Consider the following 12,647-nt stretch of genomic DNA (forward strand, 5'->3'; position numbering starts at 1 on the left):
ATTCTGTCGCCCTCTTTATACGTAATCGTCACAAGATTACGTATTCAACGGAGGCGTGGTCCAAGATGGGGGTATGAGTAAATGCAGTTGATTTTTTTTATTAAACGTACGAGTGGCTGATCAAATAACCATTTAATATATTCTACAGAAATTTGGATTGCAGTTCAAAGCCACTTTGGAGAATGTTACAAACGTGAGACCGGTGGGCGACGATTTTCGCTGGTATTTGAAGGTAAAGTGGTCGCTTAGTTTGGTCAGTGTGGCTGTCAGCAAAGTGTAAAGTAACGTTAACTTCTGTTAGTGGTTTGAGACTTTTAACGTACTTAACAATAAATGTGAATGTAAATATAAAGTTCTAGGTCTTCACTCTTGCAGTGATCAATACAGGTAAAGCATTTCGTAAGCAGACAGTGTTCATAGGGGACAGTTAAATTAATAAATGTTGTTTTACTAATGACCCTTGTCATTGCAGCTCAAGTGTGGAAATTGTGGCGAGGTTTCGGAAAAATGGCAATACATCACCTTACTGGTAGGTTTCAGTATGTGAGTGACAGTGAATAGTGTGAATAGTCATTTGCATTACAGTGTATTTACTGTATTGTATAAACGAATAAACATCTATATAGTGATTACTGGCCCTAATCTCACCCCAGGACAGCATGCCATTAAAAGGAGGACGAGGCAGTGCTAGCATGGTGCAGAAGTGTAAACTTTGTTCTCGGGAAAATTCAATAGGTAACCAACGTGATCATGCTTTTAGCCTGCACTAAGACTACAGTACTCAAAGCTTCATGTAACTCTTAAATACTTACACAATAGAAAATACCAGCATAAACTCAATACGTTACTGTTTCCAGATATCTTGGGGGACACAATTACACCGTACAATGTAAGTACAGCCAGTTTAAATCATTTTACTAAATCGTCTATTTTAGAGATGTCAGTGTACCAAGTAAAGCGTTCAATTGTGTGTACATTTGTACAGTGCTCTCCTAATAACCGTCAATATACTTATTTTTAACTCTGAAGGCAGAAGACAATGAAAGGTTTAAGACAATCGTGCAATTTGAGTGTCGGGGGCTGGAACCAGTCGATTTTCAACCACAGGTGAGATGTTTTATCCAAAAGCTAAATTCTCCCTCATTTGTACGTCACTTTGGATAAAATGTAAAAGCAAGATTATGAATGCCATGTCTGTTTGTACACTTACAGAACAGTTTTTCTGTTAAGTTTTACCCTAATCTAATAAACATTCACACCATGATCCCGCAGGCTGGTTTTGCTGCCGAAGGAGCAGAAACCTCCACCCAGTTCCCAGAGATCAACCTTCTAGAGAAAGTAAGTAGTAACGTGTTGCTTTGTATTTGTTTTACAATGCTCTTTGCATTGTATTATAGTAACCTAATGACATTTTACATTAATAATGGTTAAAATGGTAATCTTAAATTGTTTTTTTGTGTGTTTCAGGACTGGACAGAATATGATGAGAAAGCCAGTGAGTCTGTGGGTATCTATGAAGTCACACACCAGTTCATCAAGTGCTGAAAAATGTCATAAAATATGTGAGAAGAGGCCGGAAAACAGTGGATGGACCTGAATGAAGACCATTTTCAGATGGATTAAAGCCACACTCCTCATAGTAAATGCTGATTTGCTATTGGAAAAGACACATTTAATATGAGATTATCAGATGGACAATGTGCTGGTTATGCTGTTTTTGCAACAGAAATAAATTCTGGAAAGATTTCATATTTTGTGTTTCTGTGCATCAAAACTAGAAAGGTTTGCAGTAGTTGTCGCAAACATTAGTCGCCATGGGTAGTACAAAAAGATTTGGAGCAATACCTGGTGGGTAATTCTGTGTCAAATCAACCAAATTTTGAATATTTACCCGGCTCGAATGATTATTTTTTCCCCTGTTTTTACAGAAGCAAGACTAACATCTGGAGTGATGTTAAAAAATATGAAATGCCACAGGTGAATAATATTAAGTAATCAATTAATTTGTAGAGGGAGGTCAAATTACCATGTTCACCTGAAATTTTTAGCCATATTAGAGGGGGTAAAAACATATGCCAGGAGACATATGCCAGCATCATAATTTTATTTTTACACAGATCGGTATATCTGTTAGTAAATCTGTTAATTTTAGCAAGCCTTGATGCATTTGTAATAGAAATACTCGCTCACTTTTTCTCAAAAAAGATGTTTCCATTCCCCATGCTGTTAGCAAATGGAACAGTTTAGTGGAGAATATTTTGTGCAAAAATGTTTGGACTCTTCCTAACAAGTATCTATAGTAAATAAGGTTAAAGAGATTTCCTTCAAGCGTCTTCATCGGTATTATCCTGTTAAATTCTTTATTGTGTCAAAATGTCAATTAAATATAGATTTTTTTTCTTTTTGTGATTCACAACCACAGACAAAGAGAAAGAAAGAAAGAAAAATAAGTAGGGGTCTATACAATCTCTTCCAATAAGTCTCATTCTTTTATCATTTTAAGTTTCAGATCCTTTTTTAATTTTATCGTCCAATACTATTCTGAATATAATGTGTTCTCTAGCAAAGCTGGGCAGTGACCGAATATCTAGATGTGAACTTTAATTGGAACAGTACTTGGGCTGCTACTGATGACGTTTCACAAGTCCACTTTATGTTAGAGTGAAGTCCATTTCATCTGTCACATTGCCAACCGCCAGTAAAATACAAGAAGAACACTGCAAACCCGAAGATGGCTCCAGCAAAAAACAGGGTTTTTGTCATTGGGGTGGGAATGACAAAGGTAAATCTTATTGCCTTAATATTCAAGCGATCTATAGTTGGTTGAGATGCTAATGTAAACTGAATACAACTTTAAACACATTCGTTAGCATGCTCGCTACAGCTCGCGATCTAGTGAAGCTTAAGAGTACATCCGAAAGAATTAATTCACCAAACAAGTGATTTTTTTATTAATTCGGTGACTTGGAATGGAGCTGTTTTGTTAAACGTTTGCCGTTAGCATGTTCTATTGATGTCTGCTGTACAGTAACTTAACTAGACAACTTTTAGTTTAAAGACGTATGTGATTAGTTCAGCACAGGGAATAAAATGTTTTATACGCATTTAGCTCTATGTCACGTCACGCCATCCAGAATAGCTTTTCAAAGGTTTAAATGTTTGTCAGATATGTGTTCTCCGCTGATGTGTGTTGTGAAATAAAGTGCCAAAGACCTTCAGACTTTTAGTCAAAAGTAATGGTGTAGTTTTATGGTTTCTGATGATATCACAATAAATTGTGTCATAGGTTAGTGTGTGTACAATGTGTTTAAGTTAAGGCTACGATGGTGGTCCCAGTTTACGAAGTATGTCGAGAGAGAATAAAAACGTGCGCTGTTGCGCCCTCTAGTGATATGGAAGAGGAAGTGTGGCCTGTAAATGATGCAGTTTTCCATAATAAAAACACGTTCATTGATGGTTATGTTAAAGAATGGTGTTCCGTGTAATAGGTTTACTCGAAATTATAAATGATTAAATCAGTAGGGGCATGTAGTTTGCAATCAATGTGTATTGTGGTTATTGGTAAACTTATATTTTTTAATAAAGTAAAGAAAATACATTAATTTGACATGCTTAAAAAAACTACCTATTTTTTATGGGACACCTATTTGTGTCTCATACTTGAAAAGTGTATATATAATAGTTGTCAATATTCACAGATTTTTTTCCCTGTTTACAGTTTGAAAAACCGGGTGCAAGAGATATCGATTACCCAGACATGGCCAAAGAAGCAGGTGCAGTTGATAAGTCTTGTTCATTTTATATAAACCGTTAGTTAGACAGGTTTCTTCAGCACGTTGTATGGAAAACCAATAGATGTATTAATAGTATGAAAAATCATTAAATGGAAAACCAATAGATATATTCTCTTATGTCTTGTAATGCACAGGAGAAAGAGCACTGGCTGATGCAGGAATAAAGTACTCCGCCATCCAGCAGGCATGTGTGGGCTACGTGTATGGTATGCCATAGAATTTGTCAATATAAATGTCAACATAATACATATGTATTCCAACCTTTTCTGATATCACGAATGGATTTAAGTGTATTTCTCTGTATTTCTCCAGGTGACTCGACGTGCGGTCAAAGAGCTATTTATCACAGTCTGGGCCTGTCAGGGATCCCGATTGTCAATGTGAACAATAACTGTTCTACTGGCTCCACAGCTCTCTTTATGGCCCGTCAGCTCATTCAGGGAGGTGAGATATTTACTGCAATTTGCTGAACTTTCATAACATTCATCCTGAACCCTTGTTGCAAATGATTACGCAATGCTATAATAATGCTTTTACATATTTTAACATACACTACCTGTCAAATATTTGTACACAAAGAAATAATTGTTACTAGTAAAAATCTATCCTCCTGTTTCTCTCAGGTCTTGCTAATTGTGTTCTTGCCCTGGGCTTTGAGAAGATGGAAAGAGGTTCACTGTCTTCAAAGGTAATGCTGCAATGTCCTGTATTTTATCTATCTCATATGCTGTTGATATTGTATCTGTCTCATTGAGCCTCATGTTGGCAGTACATGGACAGAACCAATCCTATGGACAAGCACATGGAGGTGATGATCAACCGTTATGGTCTGGCAGCAGCTCCAGCTGCACCTCAGATGTTTGGAAATGCTGGTAGAGAACACATGGAGAAGTACGGTAAGAGCTGAGAATGAATCAAGACAGCTTGTGCTTTTAAAACTACTGTAGACAAAGTTGTGGGACATGATTAGTTCTGTATTTTAAAGGGATAGTTCACCCAAAATGAAAATTCTGTCATGAATTACTCGCCCTCAAGTTGTTCCAAATCTGTATACATTTCTTTGTTTGGCTGAACACAAAGAAAGATATTTGGAAGAATGTTAGCAACTGACATTTCTGGGGCATCATTGACTATCATAGTTATTGTATTGTATATATTTTTTGTTCTTTCTTAACACAAAAGAAGATATTTTGAGGAATTTAGGAAAGCGAAAGTTCTGGGGCACCTTTGACTCCCATTTTCATTTTTTCTATTATGGTAGTCAATGATGCCCCACAAATGTCAGGTGCTAACATTTTTCCAAATATCTTTCTTTGTGTTCAACAGAACTACTAAATTTATACAGATTTGGAACAACTAGAGTAATTCATGACAGAATTTTCATTTTTGGGTGAACTCCGAGTCAATGTTGTCAAACTTTGTTTTTTAAGCGATGCATGCTAATGGAAGCGGTCTTGTTTAGGCACAAAACCAGAACATTTCGCCAAAATTGCTTGGAAGAACCACAAACATTCCATCAATAATCCGTAAGTTTGAGCAATGATTTGTTGTAAAGACAAAATCTGTACTTTTATTTTGTTGTGTCGGAGGCTATTGGAAGTATTCAGGTTCCCTCCGTGACTTAATGGGAAACAAATGATCACACTTGCGTTTCACTAAACTGTTTGAATGCTGAAGCGATGTTTGGTTAGTAATTTTGGTTCCATGCTTTTCTTTCACAATCCCACTCAGTTACTCGCAATTTCGGGACGAATATTCTCTGGAGCAGGTCATTAATTCCAGGAAGGTGTTTGAGTTCCTCACACTCTTACAGTGTTGGTAAGTGCATCATATCGTGAGCAGAGAAATATGAGGAATATGGATGTATTCATATCTTAAACTGAACTGCGATGACCAAGAACGTTTCTCAAGTACATTTCTCAAATCTACCGCAATTGGCAGGTGTGTTAAAAAATGTTGATTTTAGACCGTGCTTTATTGTCAAACTGTGAGCCATTCATGGTGACCACATCAAACTGTCTTACAGAAGCCTGTTGTCTTTTACTTTCCTCTAGTCCTACGTCAGATGGAGCAGGAGCTGCAGTTCTGGCCAGTGAGGAGTTTGTGAGGAGGAATGGATTGGAGAATAAGGCAGTGGAGATCATAGCTCAAGAGATGGTCACAGACCTCTCCACTACATTTGAAGAGAACAGCTGTTTGAAAATGGTAAGATTAACTGACGCCGAGACACTTAACCTCCTAAACTACCAGAAGTAATATTTGATGTATTCCAAATTGATGACTCTTCCTTTGGTATTTGGAGGCTATTCAGGTCAAGTCTGTTTTATACGCTTTCTGCTTTTACTATTTCTTCTCCACTCTCCATTCTCCGTCCACCATAGGTTGGTTATGACATGACCCGTGTTGCTGCTAAGAAGTGTTTTGACATGGCTGGTCTGAGGCCGTCAGATGTTGATGTCATTGAGCTGCATGACTGCTTCTCTGCCAATGAGCTCATCACATATGAAGCTCTGGGACTGTGTCCTGAGGGTAAGACTGGACCTTTACCATTTTTACCTAGAAGATATATCTTGAATTAAAACGGATTTTGTTTTAGGAACATTTAACAATCCTAAAAGTATTTGCAATTTTGTTGACTTAATGCTCTTTTTTTCATCATTCCAGGTAAAGCTGGTGAGCTGATTGATCGGGGTGATAATACATATGGTGGTAAATGGGTGGTAAACCCCAGTGGAGGACTCATATCAAAAGGACACCCTCTTGGAGCCACAGGTACAGTTTAGAGATATGGTCAAGGTTCAATGCCAATTAAGCTCAAATTCATTTTTCATTTTGTTTATTTTGTGTTTTGCTTATTTGGTATGTATCACAGTTGTGGTCAGTGTTTCACACTCAAAATACAATAGTTGGGAGGCAGAGAGAGGGTTTGGGTCTTCTTATTGTGATTCTTGGCAAAAATAGATAATCATGCTATTTAATATCAGAGCTAATGTTAATACCAGTAAATTGTGACACCTCTAATATTTGTATTTAAATAACCACAATTATTATGGAGCTTTTTTAGCTGAAGTCTACTCACTGCCAGCAGGGGGTGTCCTTTCTCTCAAATAATGAACCAACCTGGCTCGAGATTAACATACTGGGCATGTTAAACTGGTTTGTGTCCGGTATAAAGTGTGCTTTTTCTACATCCCTCTAACCTTTTTATTCTTTCATCTCTGTTACTTCCCGTCATTGTTTTGAATGAACAAATGTAGTGGTTCGGTTGAGGAGGTTAAAGGTCAGATGATGTCAGTGTTTAGTCATACATATGCTTCCACTCAATCCTTTCCGTTTTTTTAACAATCTGATTCATTTATTTCTTTGCACACAGTGTTTCTAATTGCTTAACGTTAACAGTTTAATGACATTCGGGACTTTCGGCTCTTCCACAAACAGTTAAGGGTCACTGGCCTGCACCGGCTGCCTGAAAAGGTCTTACTCTAAATCCCTTATCTTGTTGAGGTAATGAGCAAAACTTCAAGCAGTTTAACCCAACAGGATAAAATGCTCAGCCTAAGCATTAACACAGATTCATACTGACGGATTAAGGTGGGGTGTCAAGTCACTGGTCATCCATGCAGCGTTGATTCAATTTTGAATGCAATGACAAAAGAATGAAATAACTAAACTTATTTCATCTATTGAAAATGAAAATGCTGTCATCATTTACTTACCCACTTGTCATTTCAAACCTGTATTCGGTTACCAACTTTCTTCAAAATAACTTCTTTTGTGTTTTGCGGAAGCAAGAAAGTCATACACTGCAAAGAAGTTATTTTGAAGAAAGTTGGTAACCGAATACAGGTTTGAAATGACAAGTGGGTAAGTAAATGATGACAGAATTTAAAAAAATTTGGTGAACTATCACTGTAAGCTTCATTTATTCTTGTAGTGGTTAGTAAAAATGTGGTTAGTACCACACGTTCTTTCTTTTTTTTTAATGTGCTTTGGTAATTATATTTGGTAAGTATATTGAAGAACCATGTACTAATCAATACTATGGTTTTGGTAATACTATTGCCACCATAGTTCTTGTTGTTGAAGAACAGTTTATAGGGAAAAAATATAATATACTGTACACTTCATTATCCCCTTTATGACATTTCTATTGGCACTGAGTTCATAGTAATTATTTATTGACAAAAGAATCAACAGATCATGGAATGCAGCGATGTGAAGTGTAGATTTAGAGCATAAAGGGCAGAAGACAGTGTGGTGGATGAACTGTGGCCTGTTTTCACGGCTCAGGTTTGGCTCAGTGTGCAGAGCTGTGCTGGCAGCTGAGAGGGGAGGCGGGGCTTCGGCAGGTCCCTGGGGCAAAGGTCGCCCTTCAGCACAACATTGGTCTTGGTGGAGCGGTGGTGGTCACTCTCTACAGGATGGGGTTCCCTCAAGAAACAAGGTATGTTTAACTGAACTGTTACCAATGCATTTAATGGGTATTATGACTGGCAAAGATATTTTTAGGTAACCTTTTAACTATTGTTTTTATATGGAATAGATATTTTTTAAGTTAGCTTTAAGTTTGATCAGAAATACATAAATGCCCTTTAGATATCTGTTTTAATAGATACATACATTTTAAGAAATTATGTTTTATTTAGAATATTATATTCATTATTATTTGGTTAGTTTCATGTTTGTTCTAATACTGAAGTTGGGTCCAAAAGCCAAGGCTGTTATGGCTATATGACCTGTTACACATATTAGCCTACACGTATTCTATATGCATCATACGTTTTTCCTTTTTTTGAAGTTTTACATACTTGAAAAGCAGAACTTTGACCTTTGTACACACGGTTCTAAATGTACTGTACTAAATGTCCTCAGTTCTCGAATTGCTGCAGTTCCCACCAGTGCTTCCAGTGAACTTGCGGGATTCAAAGCGCATACGGTCTTCAAAGAGATTGAAAAGAAACTAGCGGAGGTAATTCATCAGAATGGGCTGTCTGTCACCAATTATAACAAAAGGTTCTCTGTGAATTGACAGTGGTTTGTTTATCTCATTCACACCTATTAGGCATAAAAATGATACTGGCAGAAGGACAAGATTCAACAATGACCTGTTCGAGTGGCTAATTTCCTAGACATAATAATATGCCTGAATACACATAAAATGACTTTTTAAATGAAGATGTTGAGTGCTAGGATTGTGATTGTTGAAGTCATTTCAGACAGTTTAGGTTCTTTGATAAATATAATGCAATGGTAGGTGAAGTATCTGTCAAGAGCTATCATCTGAAATGTAATCTTGAATCCAATATTAAGTCTATTTTTGCTCTCTGCGTGTTAAGGTGTTAACTGCCAATTTTTGCTGTGATTTCTTTTTCTATTAAAGTGAAGTTGGACGACCAGTGCTTTTCAGTAGGACTGAAAGATGAAAAAAATCTATTTCCTTTTTTATTTCTCACAGGATGGAGAGGACTTTGTCAAGAAAATCGGAGGTGTTTTTGCCTTTAAAGTGAAGGATGGTCCAGGTGGAAAAGAGGCATTGTGGGTAGTGGACGTAAAAAATGGCAAAGGCTCAGTGACTAATGATGCAGGTGTGAGGGCTTTTATTTTATATTTATATCCTCACCTTTAAAATGCAAAAATATCCCCAGCCCCTGTTAAACGATCCAATTCTCATTTTCTCAAGTTTGATTCAATGAATTATTAAAAAACAAGTCTTTTATTTGCCAATATCTTAAAAATGTTTGCTACACTCACAGGTAAAAGTGCAGACTGCACCATTGCTATGGCTGACTCTGATCTTTCGGCCATGATGACAGGACAGATGAATCCACAAACAGTACGTTTACAGTATTATTTATTGTAGGGCTTACAAGGCACTGCAATCATGCACTGTATTGACAATGATAACATTCTGGTTAGAGATTTAACCAAAATTCCTAACCCTGTATTGAAAGCGTTCAGTCTACTCTAAGTTAAATCGTAAATGATTTTTTACATGTATCTTTTACATTCATACTGAAACATGATTGGTCTTGTCATCTGGGCTTATGTTTATACATTCATAATCGCTGTCAAACAACATAGTGAGTTCTTGTGTGCGGCCAAAAACAAGACGCTTGAGTATCATGACAATAATTACTCTTTTGCTGCCTTGCAAGGATTAGTATTTCCTAACAGTGTCACAAGTGAAGCTCAACTAGTAGAACATGGTGATAACAACACCAAGGTCATCTACTGCATTGTCTCTAGTAGTTTTGCTCATACTTAGGGAAATCCTGTCAGGTGTTCGTAAGGATGACATTTTTGATTGAAGAATTGCAATTGTAAGCCATAATGCTGGTCAATGACATTGCCGCTTAGCATTTCAGTTTAGTCCACTGTCAGGGATGACCTTTGACCTGTGGGCTGTGATGTACAGTCAATCCATCAGACTGATTTGTGTGGAGATTAACATGCAGTTACTTTGACATTCCCATGTCCCGGCTTTAGCTACATCATACAGTAAATCGAGTTTATCTGTCAACGACTGGTAAACAGAGTTCTTGTAGAATGCAGAATTTACCCACATGAGTTTTTGTATTTAAAGCTGCTGTAAAATGCAGATAAACACACACGGTGACTGGTGGCACATTCTACTGTTTACTAACGTTTTACATGACTATATTGCATGACATCCATAAACAGTCTACAGTTGGGATGATGACCTGGTACTTAGAAGAGAATTTGTTTATTTCTGAATATTATTATTACTATTAATAGGAATAAACAATTGAGAGATTATTGGCCTATTTTATTATATTGCTGGTTCAGCCATTTTAACCATATAAACAATAAACCTTAAACCTTTTGCTTATTATTAAACAAACAGTTTTTTACTCCAAACAATAGTAGTTGTCAATAGCTTTTTTAAACGTCTATGATATAAGAGAGAGATATGAGATAAATGCTGTTTTTGTCATTTTTAGTGTTAAGGTCTTTGCACATACAGTCCGAAATTTTCGTATGCGTTTTTTCGTATTAGGCTCTCGTTTGTACGGTGTCTCTGAATTGTTATAAAAGGCCACTCAAAATGCTTGACGGATGCTAAAAACGCAGAAAATCGAACCCGGTCCGAATTTTTTTATGACGGACAAAAATATCTGAGGCAGTGTGTAAATGTGATTGACACAACGTGAGGTCGTATTTATTTTTTAACGTGCGGAAATTTCGGACGCAAATTTCAGACTCAATGTGCAATGGGCTTTAGCCTCTGAAAATCTGTGTGATTCCAAATAAGACTAATGGCTGCTGCGTGAGTCAAAGCTCGAAACATTCTGTGGATTGATAGCTTGAAAAATATGTTTTTATAATTCCTTAGAAATTCTGTAGTGATTAACACCCACCTGTGTTGACCCATCTGTGTGGCGCTACATTTACATCAAATGCTTTGACTGCAGTTGCATTTGAAAATTAGCGACACTTCAAACAGCAATCCACCATAACAGGAAACAGTTTCAGTTTAATCCTGGCAAGCCGAACCATTCAGAGGTCAAACTCTGTAAACATCTCATGTGTACACAGCAAATATCATAACAGATGTTGTAACAGCAGTCATAAATAATCGATTTCTACTTGATATTTTATTTGCCATGTTATTATTAGTATGAGAAAATTTGGTTTCTTCATTTTTTTAATGAATTATCCATGTATCAAAATATATTTCTAAACCATTTTGAATTGTTCAAGTTTCTTTCTACCAATTGCTAATTCATTCATTCTCTCCTATTTTAAGGCATTTTTCCAAGGAAAACTGAAGATAACTGGGAATATGGGAATGGCAATGAAACTTCAGAGCTTACAGCTGACAGCAGGCAAAGCCAAACTGTGACTTCTTTTGCCTAGCAAAAAATATCAGTGCAAATGTGAAATGCGTAAGGGTGTTAATTTCAAAAGAAGGAAATTATTACATTACATTATTTGATAACACTAACAGTATTTGCATAAACCATTTTTTATGCATTTCGATTATGTTAATTTAACCGAAGAACAGCTTTTTTTCATGAGTGCAAACAAAGCATGAAAGGGTTACTCAAAAAGTAACAATATGCTCACTGATCTACTATCTTCTAAGTTGCTAACATGAAAAAATGGATATACGTGTAATATACATCAAATACCTAAACTACGGATCAACAATAAAATCCGCAGGAAATATACATTTGCATTTAGTCATTTAGCAGACCCATTTATCCAAAGCGACTTACAGAGAGTTCAGGGAGCAATAAGCAATGTCCCAGTTAAAGTCAAATAAATCAAGTGGCCTTTCTTTAATTTACATTTACATTTATTGATTAAGCAGACACTTTTATCGAAAGTGAGTAAGCAACTTTGCTGTGAAGCTGTGAAACTATAATTAGTTAATCACAACCTGATTTGGCCTTTATAATGTTCCTGTAACTAGCTAGTTTTTCAACTTTCGGTGTTGGGAACATTGTCACTTTTAATGAATTGTATATTAATTATACAATTATTTGTACAATTGTATATTAATCTGTAAAAAATCTTAATAAATATTTCTTAAACAGCTGTCATTCTACTGTAATAATAAAAGTTTGATTATGTTTTAGAGATGTATTTAGACATGAGCAAATTGCACATTCAGCCTGTACCTGGATATACAGTTTGGATGCCTTAACTTTATGTTGCAAGTAAAATGGATTTAAAAAACCTATTTCTTCCTCAACTTTGTGTTAAACTAGTTTCCGGTTTAAATTTGCCAATGCATCAAATTAGGGCTTCTCCTAGTAAGTGTACGGCAAGATAATTTACTATGTTGTTAAACATAGTAAATGTTTAACCACAGCAGAGCAGTGCAGT

General features: G+C 36.3%; 2 protein-coding genes across 2 annotated transcripts; both read left to right on the forward strand.

Annotated features, from left to right (window-relative positions):
* Position 1: 1 nt before the first annotated feature.
* Positions 2-1,749, forward strand: czib (CXXC motif containing zinc binding protein). Its single transcript, XM_057334515.1, has 8 exons — positions 2-71; positions 149-232; positions 473-529; positions 654-735; positions 858-889; positions 1,030-1,107; positions 1,273-1,338; positions 1,468-1,749. Exons 1-8 carry the CDS (start codon positions 66-68, stop codon positions 1,543-1,545), a joined length of 483 nt encoding a protein of 160 aa, XP_057190498.1. The 5' UTR covers positions 2-65; the 3' UTR covers positions 1,546-1,749.
* Positions 1,750-2,636: 887 nt separating this feature from the next.
* Positions 2,637-12,478, forward strand: scp2a (sterol carrier protein 2a). The gene is made up of 16 exons (XM_057334050.1): positions 2,637-2,782; positions 3,719-3,773; positions 3,929-4,000; positions 4,107-4,238; positions 4,418-4,482; positions 4,564-4,690; positions 5,257-5,320; positions 5,526-5,612; positions 5,849-5,999; positions 6,176-6,323; positions 6,459-6,566; positions 8,085-8,238; positions 8,667-8,763; positions 9,250-9,379; positions 9,548-9,627; positions 11,563-12,478. The coding sequence occupies exons 1-16, from the start codon at positions 2,732-2,734 to the stop codon at positions 11,656-11,658; spliced, it is 1,617 nt and encodes a 538-aa protein (XP_057190033.1). The 5' UTR covers positions 2,637-2,731; the 3' UTR covers positions 11,659-12,478.
* Positions 12,479-12,647: the final 169 nt, after the last annotated feature.

Source organism: Triplophysa rosa, linkage group LG5 (genome assembly GCF_024868665.1).
Source record: "Triplophysa rosa linkage group LG5, Trosa_1v2, whole genome shotgun sequence".
NCBI classification, from domain to species: Eukaryota; Metazoa; Chordata; class Actinopteri; order Cypriniformes; family Nemacheilidae; genus Triplophysa; species Triplophysa rosa.

Bases quoted from the DNA above. Each gene is read 5' to 3' on its own strand.
- czib (XM_057334515.1), top strand. The intron at 530-653 runs GTAGGTTTCAGT...ATCTCACCCCAG, and splicing joins GGCAATACATCACCTTACTG to GACAGCATGCCATTAAAAGG. The intron at 1,108-1,272 runs GTGAGATGTTTT...ATGATCCCGCAG, and splicing joins CAGTCGATTTTCAACCACAG to GCTGGTTTTGCTGCCGAAGG.
- scp2a (XM_057334050.1), top strand. From the start codon at position 2,732: ATGGCTCCAGCAAAAAACAGGGTTTTTGTCATTGGGGTGGGAATGACA. The intron at 8,239-8,666 runs GTATGTTTAACT...AAATGTCCTCAG, and splicing joins GGGTTCCCTCAAGAAACAAG to TTCTCGAATTGCTGCAGTTC. The intron at 9,380-9,547 runs GTGTGAGGGCTT...CTACACTCACAG, and splicing joins CTCAGTGACTAATGATGCAG to GTAAAAGTGCAGACTGCACC.